This window comes from Mastigoproctus giganteus, chromosome 1, assembly GCF_048544385.1.
Source record: "Mastigoproctus giganteus isolate SK-2022 chromosome 1, ASM4854438v1, whole genome shotgun sequence".
Lineage (NCBI taxonomy): Eukaryota > Metazoa > Arthropoda > Arachnida > Uropygi > Thelyphonidae > Mastigoproctus > Mastigoproctus giganteus.
The window spans coordinates 26,834,244-26,851,469 of NC_143575.1; the positions used below are offsets into that span (position 1 = coordinate 26,834,244).

A 17,226-nucleotide genomic window follows, 5' to 3' on the forward strand; every position below is an offset into this window, starting at 1 on the left:
GAGGCCTCATTTTAGGAAGGATGTAGATTTACTTGAGCATGTACAGAGAAGGGCAACAAGATTGGTGAGGGGAATGAAGGGATCCTCTTACCAAGAGAGGCTTAAGTTCTGCAAACTGCAGTGGCTTGAGACTAGGCACCTGCGCGGTGACTTGATTGAGGTGTATAAGGCCTTGAATGGGTTGAGCATGCTGAATTCTGATGGGATCCCTCCACTTGTTCAGATTACGAACCTAAGGGGGCATAAATTCAAATTAAGAAAAGACTGATGTAGATTAGATGTGCAGAAATTTGCCTTTAGCCAGCGGGTGGTTAATTGCTGGAACAAACTTCCATCTGTCATTGTGGAAGTTGGTAGGTTGAATAAATTTAAGGAGGAACTGGACAGGCATTTGGAGGGAATGGTGTGATTTTTTTTTTTTTTGGCTGATGCTGCATAAGCTCATACACTTGCTTTCTTGCATCAAATGCCACTGCTACTACTACTACTACTACAATGCCGGCAAGTTACGAACAGTAAATCTACGGACACTTAAGTATTAATTAACTTCCAAATCTCGCTGTCTCAATTCAGAATAAACTAAGGATCCTGACTAGTTCTATAAGCTACTTATAGAAAATAATTTAATATAACAATTGGTCAATAAAGTGGTTAAATATGGCTAAAAAACTTCTCGTTCAGCGGAGTTGCAACTTGTAACATGTGGATTTGATACCCTTACCGGTACTAAGTAATACCTACAAAATCTCTATCTAAGTTAAACTTTAAACTAAGTATCGTAACTAGGAATATAAAGCTACTCTAGAAAATAAGTGAATATGCCAATTTAAGCTATTTAATAAAACAGAAAAAACTTCTCTATTCCAGGAGCAATAAAAACTTCGCCTGCACAAGGCTAAAAGTTGTGGCAAAGACTGTTTATTTTTTTTACATGTAATTCAACCCGCATTAGCATTAGCATTAGTAGAGGCATTTGATGCAAGAAAGCAAGCTTATGCAGCATCAGCCAAAAAAAAAAAAAAAAAAACATTTCCACTTCACCCCTCTGTTCGTTCAAAATACCTTTCCAGCTGAGCCTTAAACTTATTTAGGCTATCAACCTCCACCACAAGGGATGGAAGTCTGTTCCACCAACCAACCACCCGCTGGCTAAAGGCAAATTTCCGCACGTCTATCCTACATCTGTCTTTCCTCAATTTGAATTTATGCCCTCTCAGGTGATTTTTCTGAGCTAGAGGAAGAATCCCATCAGCATTGAGCATGCTTAAACCATTCAAGGCTTTATACACCTCTATCAGATCACCTCGCTGGTGCCTAGTCTCCAGACACTGTAATTTGCAAAACTTAAGCCTTTCTTCGTAAGAGCACCCCTTTGTTCCATTCACTAATCTTGTTGCCCTTCTCTGTACTTGTTCCAGCAGCTCTACATCCTTCTTGAAATGAGGCCTCCAGACCTGTATACAGCATCCTTCCCCTATAACACTATCACCACTTATCACTTATGAAAGTTTGTGAACAAAAATTCCCATTATATTAACACTGGGGAATCCATGATATAGTGCCACCTCTGCTAGCCACCATTTTCAAAATATTTAAGAAGACACTTTGAAATTAACATTTCTGTTTTGTGTATATTAAATATTGAAAACATGAGACAATAACATAATGCTATTCATTTCTGTTTTTTCTGAGGCTCTTGTAAAATACACTGTATGACTCCAAGACAGAAATCAATGGCAATACCCATGTCAGTGGCAGTTGAACATAGGAGCTAAAATCCCAGTATGATCAAAGCTTAATGAATCCCCGGAACACCACTTCAGGAAATACCCTTCAGAAAAACCTGAGAACTGCCATTGCTTATGGTAAAAACTATGTATTTTACTGTTTTCTTAACACAGTAATAGCACTAATATACTAATAATAATTTACTTTCACTTGTGATAAATAATAACATAATACAATATTAGTTACTAACAATTTCAATACTTGCATTATAATATTCAATTCACTAATAACAATAATGATAAGCAAAAACCTCAAGTCGGACTTGATGTCAAAGCTCATCATAATGTTCTGTGTTGTATGGAAATTTGCTGATCTTTTGAATTTCTGATAAATAGATAGAAAAAGAAAGACTGGAGGAAGAGGATTTGACAGGAAAGGTACTAGTCATTTTCCTGTATTCTGGGGTAGACCACACATTAAGAAGTGCAGATCTCTTTGTAGGCTTTAATGCTCCCAAAGTTGTGGGAGGGGGAGATTTGAATTGCTGGTTAAAGTTATCATCCAGTTTTTACTGCATTTAATATCAATTTCAGTACTTTTTCCTAGTGATTCAGTGGAGGTCATTTGTCAGGGTGCTTGGTCTTTCAAGATGGTTGCAATTTTGTTTATATAAACTTTTTTGCCTAGGACAATTACTCGACCCTCTTCTTTCAGCTTTGCTAATCTGCATGGAGTGAGGCTCTTCAATTCCTTGAGAGAATTGAAGAGTTTGTTACCTCAAGTTAGGTTGCTACCACTTTGATTCTGAGTGTGGTTCTGTTCCTTTTGGAGCCTATTTAAAGGCTGTACTACTTGATATTTTCTTCCATTTTGCTGTCAATATTCCCAGGTGTCACAGCATGTCCTGTGTGTGTGGGGGGGGAAAGAGTGTATTCCATACTTATCTCCCAGTCTTCAATTGCATTGTAGGAAGGCTGTTTTGGCTACTGTTTGAAGGTCTGCATTCCACTGTATATAAGGAATGGCTATCAAGAAGAGTGGTTACCTGTGTCAGGAGGCAACTGACTCCTGATAATTCACTTTTGATTCAGTATCGATTTTCAGTGAAGTATATCATGCTTTTTAAATTCATAAACGCCACTCAATGAACACACCTCCGCCACAGTTCTTGACGAGAGTACTAAATTCATTCTGTCACCATGGATTAGTAGCAAGAATAGGAGATTCCCAGGTGTTAGTCATGATTACTGACGGCCATCAAGGGTTAATGTCAGCCTATGTCACATGCAAGATCTGCAAAGTTTTCCATTGCAGTAAAAGAGTCACTTTCAATACTACATTCCTCATTTCTTACTTCTCTACCTTAAATTACCTTGCTCAAACTGTTTCATCCAGTTATGTTAGGAAAATGGGGAAAAGTTAATATTTATTATTTACTTGCAATTAGCAGAACAATGCCCTTGCTTGGCAGCATGTTTCTGAAAGTATCCAGTGCTACTGATCACAGTTTGCAGTGCTTTCAGTTGTATTATGAATGGAGCTGACTACTTGAAAGTGTTGGATACACTGCATGTCAATGTCTGAGAAGTCCTCAGAAAGCCTCTCTGTATAAAAATCAACAAGATACTTCAAGAGGAATGTAAAGGAAATTTTGATGGCAGAAATGAAAGGACCTAAACAACTTTCAGCTGTTTATAAACTAACAAAAAATGTACAATTTTTAAGAATGATAACTACACATATACCATGCATTGCAAGATAGGCTGAGCTAAGTAGCTGTAGTCTCTATGCAGTGACAACCTCTACTACAAATTACCTGCCCCACCTCAAAATCTGAAACAACATCAACAAAAAAAAAAACCCAGTAGACTGAAATATTTTATACACTGAAATAGCATCCCTTTCAATAACTGAATTAAGTAAACATCAGTGGACAAAACAATGAAATGAAAAAGGGCTTTTGACAAAGATACCACAAAAACTATATAAATCATTAAAACTACCAGCTGAAAATTTAAAACCAAATGAACTATAGAGGCTACAGTGCATTTAGGGAAGGAGATATATAGTGCATGCAAAAAAAAAAAAAAAAAAAAAAAGTATTTTTACAGTTCAAACCCAATAAAACTAAAAATATTTGTTTTTAAGTTTTAACCGAGTGGCTTTCATATTTCATGCAATATTCACATTATCTTTTTCTGTTTTTACCCACCTTTTCATCTGGTGACAACTATTTAATTTAATTAGAAAAAAGAGGGGGTACCATTTCAGGTTACAAGACTATTCAGTCTGTGGTCTTCTTTGTTTTGGCCCAAAGTTCTGATTGAAGAAGGTTGCAGCAGAGAATATCAAAGCACAAGGACTACAGTTATTCAGTGCAACCCATCTGCTGGATTTAAGGGTTATTGAAATTGTACATTTTTTTTTTTTTTTTTTTTTTGGTTAAAAAAAATGCTTTGTGGGTTTTTTTTTGTTTCATCCATTGTAGATGAACCATCTACATGGATGAAAATTGTTTTTCTTGGTTTATTTGCAAGATTTTTGATATTTATTATTGGTAAATGAGATGGTATAGTCTTGTATAGTATCTCTTCAGATATCTGGTTTGGGCATATCATAGAATTTATGCCCAAACCAGACATAACAGCTATCAATTGTCACATGGCAGTAATTAACTGTTACAACAAAATCTCAAATATAGCTTTTCAAAGGTGTCTAATAAAATTTTAACCCATTAGCAGTCACAGAAACATTTGAAATTCCTCTGCAAGTGTAAAAATTTGAAAAATCAGCAGAAATTAAAAATTTTGTTCATTTATTTATGCGACCTACATTTTTCAATCAATCCAAGTTGTATATATTAAAAATATATTTTAATTAATTTTTGAAAATTAAAACTCCCTTTAGACCTGTAGGCGAGCGAATGCAATTTAAAACCATGCTCTTCAACCTATACTTTGATCAGAACAGAGCATGTCAATAACAGGAGCACTTGCTGCACAAAACATGAAGCAAATGCAGGAACAGTTTGATTCCAGACAATGCATGAATTTCACAAAGCCAGAGAGCATTACCAATTGGAAGAAAGTGTGGTAGTAAAGCAAACTTACTATTAATAACTCTTCATGATAAGTCAATCAACACATGCATATAATTATGTTTAACTTAATCATGAATTTTTTCTAATTGTGCAATAATTAACAGACAAGTTAATTTCTTTAATGCATTTTATTCTAAATGTATTTATATAAATAAGTAGAAACGTGTTCATGTGCAAGTTTAAAGTTTCACATGCTTATCAAACTTTTAAACTGGAAAATGGAATTAACAGATCTGTTTATATTTTATGCCTACGACATTTCTCTAATTTTCTGCAGAATTAATTTTTTTTAAAATAAAAGGTGTAAAACACTTAATTTTTTAAATATTTAATTTTAACAAAAATTAAAAAGTTACATAAAATAAGTATTTCAATCTATTAAAAAAGATGAAATATTGGCAATGTACAAGCAGAATTCAGAAAAAATTAAAACCTTTTCCAGATGTCAAAAAGGAAATCGACACCTGTCATTGTGACATTCTATGTTTGCCACAGCTTGGGGAGCTAGCATTGCAGGTTAATACTGGCCACTGCTTTTTGTTCTCTCTTCAGAATCATCACACACACACACACACACACACACACACACACACACACACACACACACACACACACACACACACACACACACACACACACACTTCAATAAACATTTACAGCTGTATCAGGGCAGAGAAGAGATACTGGGAGGTAAGAAAATGCACCGGGTACCATCACATCACTTAATCAAATTTCATTGGAAGGATGAAATGATGTGCAGAGGCATTACTTAACATTAAGACATTGTTAATACTTTCATTTGCATTTAATTTTTCCTTTTGAATGATCTTTTACACAAAGTGGCTTTGAATTCTTCATTAGGAAAGATCTCCATTCTGCATAAATAAGATAGAAACAAAAAAAAATAAGTTGTCTGATTTGAAATAATGCCCACACTATGTTTTGTATTTCTCTCTGTACTGCCAGAGGCCCATGCTGCCACTTCTATCACAGAGTTTGGGCTTATACTCATTAGAAATTAGTCTGAATTGGTGAGGTTTTATTGTATATCTATAAGCCGAGCTAAAGTAACTAATATCACTTTTAGTCGAATAATATCACCCAGTAAGTGAAATCTATTATTCATTAAAAACTTGAAGCCAACGCTGTAACCAGTATTGGAACTATTTGGTTCCAACATAAAACAACAGGTAGCTTCAATTAGTGATCCTGTGCAAAGTGGCAAATAAATATGAATTTAAAACAAGCATTGTCTGGTTGCTTGATCCTTCTGACTGAAAGAGGCTAAGCCCAAGCTGTCACTGCCACAGGAGTGGCAACATGATCCCTGATATTATAAACAGAAATATGTAACACAGTGTAAGAATTATTATTTCCCCACACTATTTCAATACCTGCATTGAAATACTACACTGCTTCTTTACTTTGTTAATAATTTTGCATATTCTCTCTCTCCCTCTCCAAGAAATAAATGTGAACACATATAAAAAGATAATAACACTTAACTCTTAAGCATTCAAATTAATGGTTGTATGCTTAATCCCAGAAATTTAGGTTTTGGCACCACCCATTTTCCAACTATTTACAGAAAAATTCTGTGAATCTGACAAGCTATCTGAGAATCTGAAAGTTTAGTTTTCAGGTTGGTAATTTGCCTGAGCAGAGCATCAGAGCTCCATACCATAAATGTTTTGATTGCATTCCAATCACACAGAGAAATTTCTTAAAATCTTTAACAATGCAACCTTTTGCATTGTTAAATAAATTCAAGAGTGGGACCTTGGTGAAGTAAAGTTTTTGGCATTGTTTCATTAACCATGTATGGTATATTTTGGAAGGAGAAATAATTACATTTTTATTGTACTATACAGTATAATACTTTTTCTATATACTGTGCATTATAATTTCTTGATGCAGGAGACACTTGTACAGTGTTATAGTTGCAGTATTTTGTATATTTTTGAATGAGTATGTAACTACCTGAAATCCAGAAATTAATGGATATCAGGACCTAAGATTGCTAGTTTTGGGAGGTTTGACCTGTCCTGTTTTACTTATTTTTTATTAAAAAGAAAAAAGTACCTTTGATATATTTTTTATCCTTTTTATTTTCTCAGGATCCCCTATTTCCACTTGTAACTGAGGCATGGTTACTTCTTCAGGTCTTTCATCCATCTCCTTAATGTCATTTTTTTGCTAATAAGGTATGAAGTAATGTTTGAATACCACAATAAAATTATTTCTAAAATACAATATAAACACCATAATTCATAACACATACACATTAAATACAGTCGTACTATTATATTAAAATTTTGAATTTAATATTTAAGAATATAAAAACCACATGATGGTAAGTGGAATTGCATTCCACTTAACCCATTCCATGGCTCATTCAATCAAGTATGAGGGGTGTTTGAAAAATGTGTGGCCGAGTATGAAAGGTAGTGGCACAGTATTAAAAATTTCTATACTTAATGTATAACACTTCAAATAGTAGCCCACCAAGTTTCATGCAGTTTCAATAACATATTTTTTTTAATTACAAGTCCTGAAGTGAACAAAGTTGTGTGAATGAGGAGATGGACAAAACCCACCATGCAGTCATCCAATGTTTGGGGGGGAAAAATGGGACTAATGCCAAAGACAATTCATGAGGATTACAACATCGGGGAAGGGTGCACCTACTTGTTCTACAGCAGAATTCAAATGAGGAGAGTCTGAAAGACTTGCAATGTCCATCATTTTAGAAGTTGTTGATAGCGTGAAGGCTCTAGTGATGAGTGACAGTTTGGTACACTGCATCTCATCTAGATAAGTGTACCACATAATAGAGGTTCTTGTTATGAAAAAGGTGTCAGCAAGATGGGCCCCAGAGTTATTGACAGCATATCAAAAATGCACAAGAGTTGTCAAGTGAACATGTACATTGTTTTCAAGCAGATCCAGCAAATTTCCTTGTAAGGTTTGTGACAATGGATGAGATGTGGGTCCATCTCTTTCAGCTACAGTCCAAACAGCTCTTCTCTCCCACGAAAAAAAAAAAAAAAAAAAACTAAGTTGATGGCAAATCCGCATACTCACTAGGTCGAGCACCATTGAGCTTTCACCTTTTTCCTAATTTCAAAAAATACCTGGCTGGCATCTATTTTTACCAGATGGTGATATCACTGCTACAGTGGTTACATTCTGGAGGCCCAAAAGAAACTTTCTTTGCAGCTGGAATCAACATATTGCAGCATCAATAGCAAGTGTATTGACTCTAAAGGGGACTATGCTGAAAAGCAACGTTTTACCAGACTTCAAATAAACCCTTCATACTCAGGTGCCAAACTTTTCAAATGCCCCACAAAGCAGTTTGATTATAAACAAGTAAATATCCCTTTATTTGTGTCTGGTAGGTAAACAGAAATTATGCAAAAGGCAACACCTCTGATATACACTAGCCAGTATAGCTCACGCCATTAGGATTAACAGAAAGGAAAAGAAAAAAAAAAAAAAAAAACTTTCAAATTTATCCTATTCAAAGTGAAGAAGTAACAGGATATCTGAGTCTAGAAGACAAAATATAATGGATTTCAATTATATAAAATTATATAGATTATATCTTTAGTATATGTTGAGTCAGTACCAAATAATATCAGAGTCAATGTTAAGTTGTTTACAGTCAAGGAATCTCATTTCAGACTACAAGAGAATTTAACTAAAACATTTTAGAAAATGTAGCAAGAAATTAACTTGGTTTAGTTAAGATGGTAATTTGAGATTAAGAAATGTGTGTTCTTGATCTAATAAAAGTATGTCCACATTTGAGATTGGCCACCCATGGACAAAGTAGTAGTAGTGGCATGTTATGCAAGAAAGCATGTGGATGAGTTATGCAGCATCAGCCAAAAAAAAAAAAAAAAAAAAAAAAAAATCACACCATTCCCTCCAAATGCCTGTCCAGTTCCTCCTTAAATTTATTCAACCTATCAACTTCCACAACGACAGATGGAAGTTTGTTCCAACAATTAACCACCCACTGGCTAAAGGCAAATTTCCGCACATCTATTCTACATCTGTCTTTTCTTAATTTGAATTTATGCCCCTTAGGTTCGTAATCTGAACAAGTGGAAGGATCCCATCAGAATTCAGCATGCTCAACCCATTCAAGGCCTTATACACCTCGATCAGATCACCGCGCAGGTGCCTAGTCTCCAGCCACTGCAATTTGCAGAACTTAAGCCTCTCTTGGTAAGAGGATCCCTTCATTCCCCTCACCAATCTTGTTGCCCTTCTCTGTACATGCTCAAGTAAATCTACATCCTTCCTAAAATGAAGCCTCCAGACCTATATGCAGTGCTCAAGGCGTGGCCTGACCATTGCCTTATACAGAGGGATAATCACCTCCTTTTCCCTGCTAGCAAAATTCCTATATATCATTGACAAAATCCCATGACCTGCCCTGGCAGCCTGTCTGCATTGCTCAGAAAACTTCATATCTGCCTGCACAATTACTCCCAGGTCTTTTTCATTTTCTACCACCTCAAGTGTAGTACCACACAGTTGGTACGTTTCTCTGGGGTTACTTCTACCCATATACAGTACTTTGCATTTGTCAAGGTTAAACTTCAGTTGCCACTTCTTAGCCCATCTGCCCAAATTATCTAGATCCTGTTGCAGTAGCACACTGCCATTACTGTCGTTAACAACCCTGCCAACCTTTGTATCATCTGCAAACTTCGACATTAAGCCTGATATACCTTCATCAATATCATTGATAAATATACAAAACAACAGTGGACCCAACACCAAACACTGTGGGACTCCACTAATAACATTAGTCCATGAAGAGTAGCACCCATTGATTACCACCCTCTGTCTTCTCCCACTTAACCATCCTTTTATCCATTGTAGCAACTTACCCTTAATACCATTCTGCTCCAATTTGTACAATAGTCTTTCATGCGCAACAGTGTCAAAAGCTTTCCTGAAATCCAAATATATGATATCAAAATTATTTTTTGCATCCAGTTCCTTTGTAACCACATCATAATATCCTATCAAATTTGTCAGACAAGACTTTCCCTTAACAAACCCATGCTGTGTCTGAATTATTGCTGCAGCCTTGTCTAGATGATCCTGCAATGCATCTTTAACCAGTGACTCCATTATTTTACCCTGAACAGAAGTTAAACTAACTGGTCTGTAATTACTCATGTCACCCTTCGATCCTCCTTTGTGATATAAGTATTCAACCAAAAGATCTTTCAGAGTGCAACGAATATAAATTAATATAAATTTCAGAGTGAAATGAATATAAAATGCTGCCACGTTTATATTTCATAAGCATAGTTGAAAAACATATGGGTTTTAATATAATACCTTTTTATGAAAAATTCTCTCTTTGGACCCACTTTCTTTTCTAGGATAGTGCCTTTGCATGATTAATTTGTAGATGAAAAATAAATTGAATTCAAAACCACACCTAGCTCCTCTTTTTTTTGGAAGACAACTATTTCTAGAGTGGCTGGCCTTTTTATTAAGACTATGAGGTAAGTGTGTTGGACTGCCCCAGCCAAAACTACTGCCAATATGATGTGGCATAAAGCCAAGGTCTTAAAAAGTGACAAGAATATCCCAATTTATCCCACAGATGCTCAATGGTATTGAGATGTATGGATTGGGCTGGACTAGGCAGATGCTTGAAGACTTCCTTGTATTCATCAAACCATTCTTTCACATATTTGGTGTAGTGAAGTGAATAGCTGCATTGTCATCTTGAAAGTGCCCCTGTCCATGGGAGTAAACATGCAACATTGCTGGTTGTACCTGATCTATGAGTTCAGATATGCTCTGGCACTCATGGAGCCAACCAATAGGATTAGGTAGTTGAATATAAATGATGTCTGAGATCAGAAGCATCTGTGAAGTTTGAGCACACCTATTTTCATAGTGCATTCTTTGTCTGCTGTGGGTACTGATGTCTTGTGATCTCCCCACATTAAACATAGAGTCTAATTGTATTTTCCATTACTTGGCAACGACTGATACTATACACTTGATAATATACTCCAGACATCAAGCACCTTGCTCTGCCATTTCAATTCTTTTTTTTCCCCCTCCACTGCAGTTACGTCTGTTCACAAATGTCTTCCAGCAATATTTACATCTGCTAAAGATTCAAATGATACTAGTCTTTGGGCATTGAACAAATAAAGCCATTCTCTCTGCTGTATTGCATACTAACTACACATTCACAATTGTGTCTCACTGGATAATAGTCAGGTCACAAGGCTTTATAGCACTTTCCTACAGATATATTTTTGTACTGATTGCTGCCCAAAGTTCAATGGTCTGAATGAAACGGTCAGGTAGTATATATTATGATTGAAAACTGCCTGAATAGTTGAGTGGTTGATGCCGGAGTGTGGTAGTACATGTGTTTGAGTTGATCTTGGTTTGAGCTCGCATGATTGCTAAATACAGTTAATTATGACATACTTGTAAAAATGGTGAACTATATGCCCCTCTCGCATATGTCATTTTGGAGTATAAACAGAACTCTTTTCAATCCCTGGGTGCTACACAGCCATAAAGGGATACTGAAATCTAGCATTGTTATTTGAATACCATTTAAATATTAAGATTTTTACAATAAAGATATTCGATATTCACTGACTCTCAAAGGTTTACTTGTCTTCAAAATGGAGCTGTGAGCTGAATTAGATGGATTAATACTGAGACCACATAGAATTTGCAGGGATATATATTTTCAGTTTCCAACCCTAAGTTAGGTTTGCCCCAAGTACAGACAGGTCACCAGAAACATTTAAATAATAACTAATACTAATGATAATGGCTCCGGGATACAATCACAGCTAGTGAATGTTTTTGCCTCTACTCTGTCAGAAGTGTATATGCTGGTAATACTGCCTAGGCCACTTCATGTTAAAGAGCTAAGAATACCCTGATACACGTATGACATCTAAAAACATCACTTCATACTACACATTCCCAACTTTTACCTCATACAGCAACATATGAATAATCAAAATAATAAAACAACTTTGCTTAACTCTTTCCTTCATGAGTTTGCCACATGTGTAGGCTCATGGTAGGGAATTTTCTGCTATGGCCAAAAAATTTTTAGTTTTTTGGCCATAGCATTTAAAAATGAAGAAAACTTTGTATCTAAATATTAATTAATTCAAATATTAATCTGTGCTTATTTTGACCCAACTCCACAACGTTACAGTAAAATTAGAGCCAAAAATCAAATAGGAATTTTTTTTTAAATCATAAAAAAAAAAAAAAAAAAAACTTTGCTGAATGCAGAATACACTTACTCAAATTTTAACAAATATTAGAATAAACAGTACAAAAATAGTCAATTTTTTTCATTTGCTTTTTCTTTTTTCAGGAGCCTTTCTTATCAATGTCCAACAATAGTCTGCCAACATACTGGGCTTATACTTTCCTTGGTAATGTTTTCTTGATGAAAAAATCTTGATTAAAAAGTTCACAGCATTCATCACTAATGTGTCTATGATTATCTGGAAAAAATTCTAAACGGAAATGGAAAAAAGTGCACTTTAGAGATATATTGCAACCAAGATTTTAAACAATAAATTCTCAATCGAGATTTTATAGTTGTCTGCTTTGTCGTTGTCCCCCCACAAATGTTTACAAACATTCTTGAAGGATTTCCAATCTTCTGATTCCAAACGATTAACACATTTTCAAAATGTTTATCTTTCAGTAACTCTGATCTGCAGGCTGAAAAAAACACCTTTGATTTTGGTATCACTAACGCATGGAAACTAGTTTTAATTATCAAAAACTATCTTCATTCCCTGTCCATATATTTTACGAGATTCATTAGACCTAATTTTATGTGAAGCGGCAGTAAAATGTTTGTTCAATCAACTGTCTTGTAGACAAGACTTTTCTTTGCAGGTACAAGATTCATGTGAAGGGGCAAATTTCAGTTTCATAATGAATAGTTTTGGCTCAAATGTCCCATATGCACAAAAATGAACAATATTTTGTAAAGCCAAATTACAGACAGAAGGATGCAAATAATTTTGAAATCACAATGGATGTGATGGAGAGGGCGCTGACTGTCTTTAGAAGTTACAGCTGTGAATTACAAGCTCCAAAAAAGCATAAGTGTTTTGCTATTTTATTTAATTAATTGTCATTTTATATTGTACTTCAGAAGTAGCTTTATAGTTCTAGTTATGCTCATTATTTTTATTTTTAATTTAGATAGAGTTTTTGTAGGTTACTACTTAATATACGCAAAACCGTTGTTTCATTTGAATCTTGCAGCCATTGTTTTTGTATAGAGTGGTAGGGAATTCAAATTTTTAACTGTGGTAAATAGGTAGCTCTAACATAAAACTAGAAAGCAAAATATGTATCATTGCATTTAGGAATCTATTAGATAGTATTAATTGATAATTAATTATTAAACTTATTAATTTTCATTGTTAATTTCAATATCATGTCCCAGACTAGAGCAGCAAAGCAATGGGCACAAAATTGCAGTAGTGCTGTGACTCGGGAGAGAACCGAGGGGGACGATTTCCAATGCAGCACAGCATAAAAAAAATGTGCAACTTGTGAAATGTTTGCAGAACTCTCTGGAACAGGATGTGATCTAGCCAAGGAAGATGTCTTTGTGTGCTAGGGGCAAGGTGGCAACTCAGCATTTTGATGGGCACTTATGAGAGTTTGAAGAGTTGGGAGGATGCCCTTGAAGGTATTAAAAATGAGTGACCCATCGAGCTCTCGGTTGCCCAACTCAATGCCAGAGCTCACTCTTGTGCATCAGGCAACACAGCGGCAATCCCAAGGCAGAATGTACTGATCCCACCGGAGCTAGTTATTGTCACGAGATAGATAATTTATTGTGTAAAAAGGATAAGTGGAATAGGACCAGGGTATGTCTCCAGGAACAAAAGGTGATGAAGTTGTAGAACAGATATAATCTTTTAAGGGCACAAAGGGTGATATTCTTGTACAAGTTGGCACTAATGACATTAAGGATTGGAGATCTGCAGATTTACTGAAAATCTGTGTCAATGCTGAAAAAAAGTTGTGAGATAAGGTTAAATTTGAAAGTGTCTGCAATTCTGCCCAGACACGATAGTAGAGAGTATATGAAGACAGCCTTGTAATCAATTTGGTCCTGGAGGGATTGTGCAAGGCTCTTGGGATAAATTTTTTCTCAGCTTGGTCTGTGCTTGTTAACAGGAGAGACTGCTTCTACAGGGATGGGGTACACTTGAATAGAAGGGGGTGCAAGAGTGTTTGCTGAAGCTATCGAGGCAGCATTAAGTGGGCTGGAAAACTGCTAGCTTGAGGGAGGATTCACAGACGAAAAGGTTAAAAGTACCCACAGGCAGACATGAAAGTGATTCTTGCACTGCTTCTATTAGAATGAGCAGTAGCCTGGAGGGAGGGTTGCTGGGGTTTTCAGGGACTGGTGGGAGTCATCATGAAACAAATAAATACACGGGCAGTGTTAGGGTGACTGAGAATATGAACAGGTGCCTGTATACTTACGTACAACAGTGCTAGAAGTATAGTAAATAAATTTGATGATTTTGAAGTGCTGGTCAAGACATCAAAGGCAAATATTGTTGGGATATCACAGATGTGGTATCACACAGATATTAGGAATGCAGAATTGGAATTTGGGGAGTACATTGTGTACAGAAAGGATAGACAGGGTAAGAAGGGAGGAGGGATTATGCTGTTAAGAAAAACGTAAAATCAAAGGAAGTGCATCCAGTTTGACATAGATGGACAGTGCAATGTTGAGTCAGTTTGATGTGACATAAGTACTGCGAAAGCAAAAATGAAAGTAGGAGTGTGTTATAGGACTAATGACTCATGAATACAACAAACAATTGTACAGAGAAATAGAGTGGGCCAGTATATCAGAATGTCTTGTAATTGGGGATTTTAACTTCCCAGATATTGACTACAACTTGTTGATTGGGCACTCGCACACTAGAAGACTTTTATGGATTTACTGGATGATTGTTTTCTGCAGCAGCATGTTCAAGAAGCAACCAGAGGGAGTAATACTCTTGATTTGGTTATCAGCAATGAAAATTATGGAGTCACTGGTTGAAGATGCATTGCAGGATCATCTAGACAAGACTGTGTCCGAATTATTAGCAGTAATAATTCGGACACAGCACTTGTCTGACAAATTTGATTGGATACTATGATGTGCTTACAAAGGAACTGAATGCAAAAATAATTTTCATATCATATACTTGGATTTCAGAGAAGTTTTTGACACTTGCACATGTAAGACTACTGTACAAATTGGAGCAGTATGGTATTATGGGTAAGTTGCTACAATAGATAAAAGGGTTATGTTATGTTGCTATTTGGTTTTTAGGAGCATTAGCAACTAAGGCCATATTGCTCCGGGAATATGCAGTGGTCATTCCCTGACCTTTCACACATCCTCCGTTTTTGGTGGTGACGGGCTCAAACCCCGGTCTAATCAAGACGCGTGTGCTACGCACTGCTGCTGCTCCTTCCCACCTGGCTACGGAGGCGCCCAGATAAAAGGGTGGCTGAGTGGGAGAAGACAGAGAGTGGTATTCAATGGACACTGCTCTTCGTTGACAAATGTTATTAGTGGAGTCCCCCAGGATTTGGTGATGGGCCCACTGTTGTTTTGTATATTTATCAATGATATTGATGAAAGCATATTAGGCTTAATGTCGAAGTCTTCAGATGATACAAAGGATGGCAGGGTTTTTAATGACAGTGTGCTACTACAACAGGATCTCGAAAATTTGGGTAGATAGGCTGAGAAGTGGTAACTGAAGTCTAACATTGACAAATACAAAGTACTGCATATGGGTAGAAGTAACCCCAGATAAACATACCAACTGTGTGGTAGTACACTTAGGGTGGTAGAAAATGAAAAAGACCTGGGAGTAATTGCACAGTCAGATATGAAATTTTCTGAGCAATGCAGACAGGCTGCTAGAGCAGGTCATGGGATATTGTCAATGATATACAGGAATTTTCCTAGTAGGGAAAAGAAGGTGATGATCCCCTTGTATAAGGCAATGGTCAGGCCATGCCTTGAGTACTGCATACCGGTCTGGAGGCCTCATTTTAAGAAGGATGTAGAGTTGCTTGATTGTGTAAAAAGGCTTAAGTTCCTCAAATTACAGCGGCTGGAGATTAGGCACCAGCAAAGTGATCTGATTGAGGTGTATAAGGCCTTGAATGGGTTGAGCACACTGAATTCTGATGGGATTCAGAATTCTTTTGCTCAGATTATGAACCTGAGGGAGTATAAATTCAAATTGAGGAAAGACAGTTGTAGAATAGATGTGCAGAAATTTGCGTTTAGCCAGTGGGTGATTAATTGCTGGAACAAACTTCCATCTGTCATTGTGGAAGTTTATTGCTTAAATAAATTCAAAGAGGAACTGGCTTTTTGGCCGTGAAGGGCATTAAAGATTATCTCTCTCTCTAACTGACTGGACAAACTTTTAGAAGGAATGGATGTGTGAAATTGTTTTTTTTTTTTTGGCTGATGCTACATAAGCTCATACACTTGCTTTATTGCACCGCATGCCTCCATTACTATTATTATGTACTACTTGTATGTATCATACTGTATTTTTCTTAAGAGAAATTCCATGTTTTCATAGGATTCTTTAATGTGGACAGATTGGTACGACTGATTAGTATAGATGGATGCATGTTTCCATTGTGGAGTAGCACAGCTTTTAGATTTAATTTTGAAGAGTCAATGAAATGCCTCCATTCCTCTGATTTATGTTGTCTTCCAAGGACATCTTCCAAGGATGTATATCAACCAGTCCATCAACATCATTACACTAGGAAAGTGAATCTTCCATAGCAAAATATGAAGAAGCCTCTTTCTTGTTTATGAAATAGATATAGATGTGTCTTTTTGTAGTAAAATTTATTCCTTCAGTGAAGATCCCAAAAACTCCGCCTGTGCTTTTGACAGATTTAAAGCACAGAAAAGATTATTTAATTCACTTTGACCTATAGGCTGATGGTTTTTGGATCTGGGCATTTGTATTCTGATTCGATGCACATAACTGTTTCCAATGGGGCATCTGTGTTTTCTGCTTCTAATCACACCAGCTTTCCACAGCGACAGGTAGCTCATCACTGTGGCTACTTGGCTGATGGGATACTAGGATACTCAATTTTTTTTTCTGTCTTTCTCTTTCCACTCCTCAGTTTGAGTTAAAAATAGCAGTTGATAACATGATTGGTTGGCCTCCTCTACACCACAGGCATGGCTAATGGCAGTGATATCTATGTTGAAACAGTTAATAAGGGGGAATATTCAGTAACAACCACAATGCCACAATACTTAAAACATAAAG

General features: G+C 36.2%; 1 protein-coding gene across 1 annotated transcript in view; it reads right to left on the bottom strand.

The window, feature by feature from the left end:
* The window catches only part of eIF2A (eukaryotic translation initiation factor 2A), a 197,525-nt gene that overhangs the window by 23,005 nt on the left and 157,294 nt on the right, over positions 1-17,226 (bottom strand). Inside the window, exon 16 of the mRNA XM_090372166.1 lies at positions 6,911-7,024. Within this exon, the coding sequence (XP_090228292.1) occupies positions 6,911-7,024 (114 nt within the window). The remainder of the gene's footprint in view (positions 1-6,910; positions 7,025-17,226) is intronic.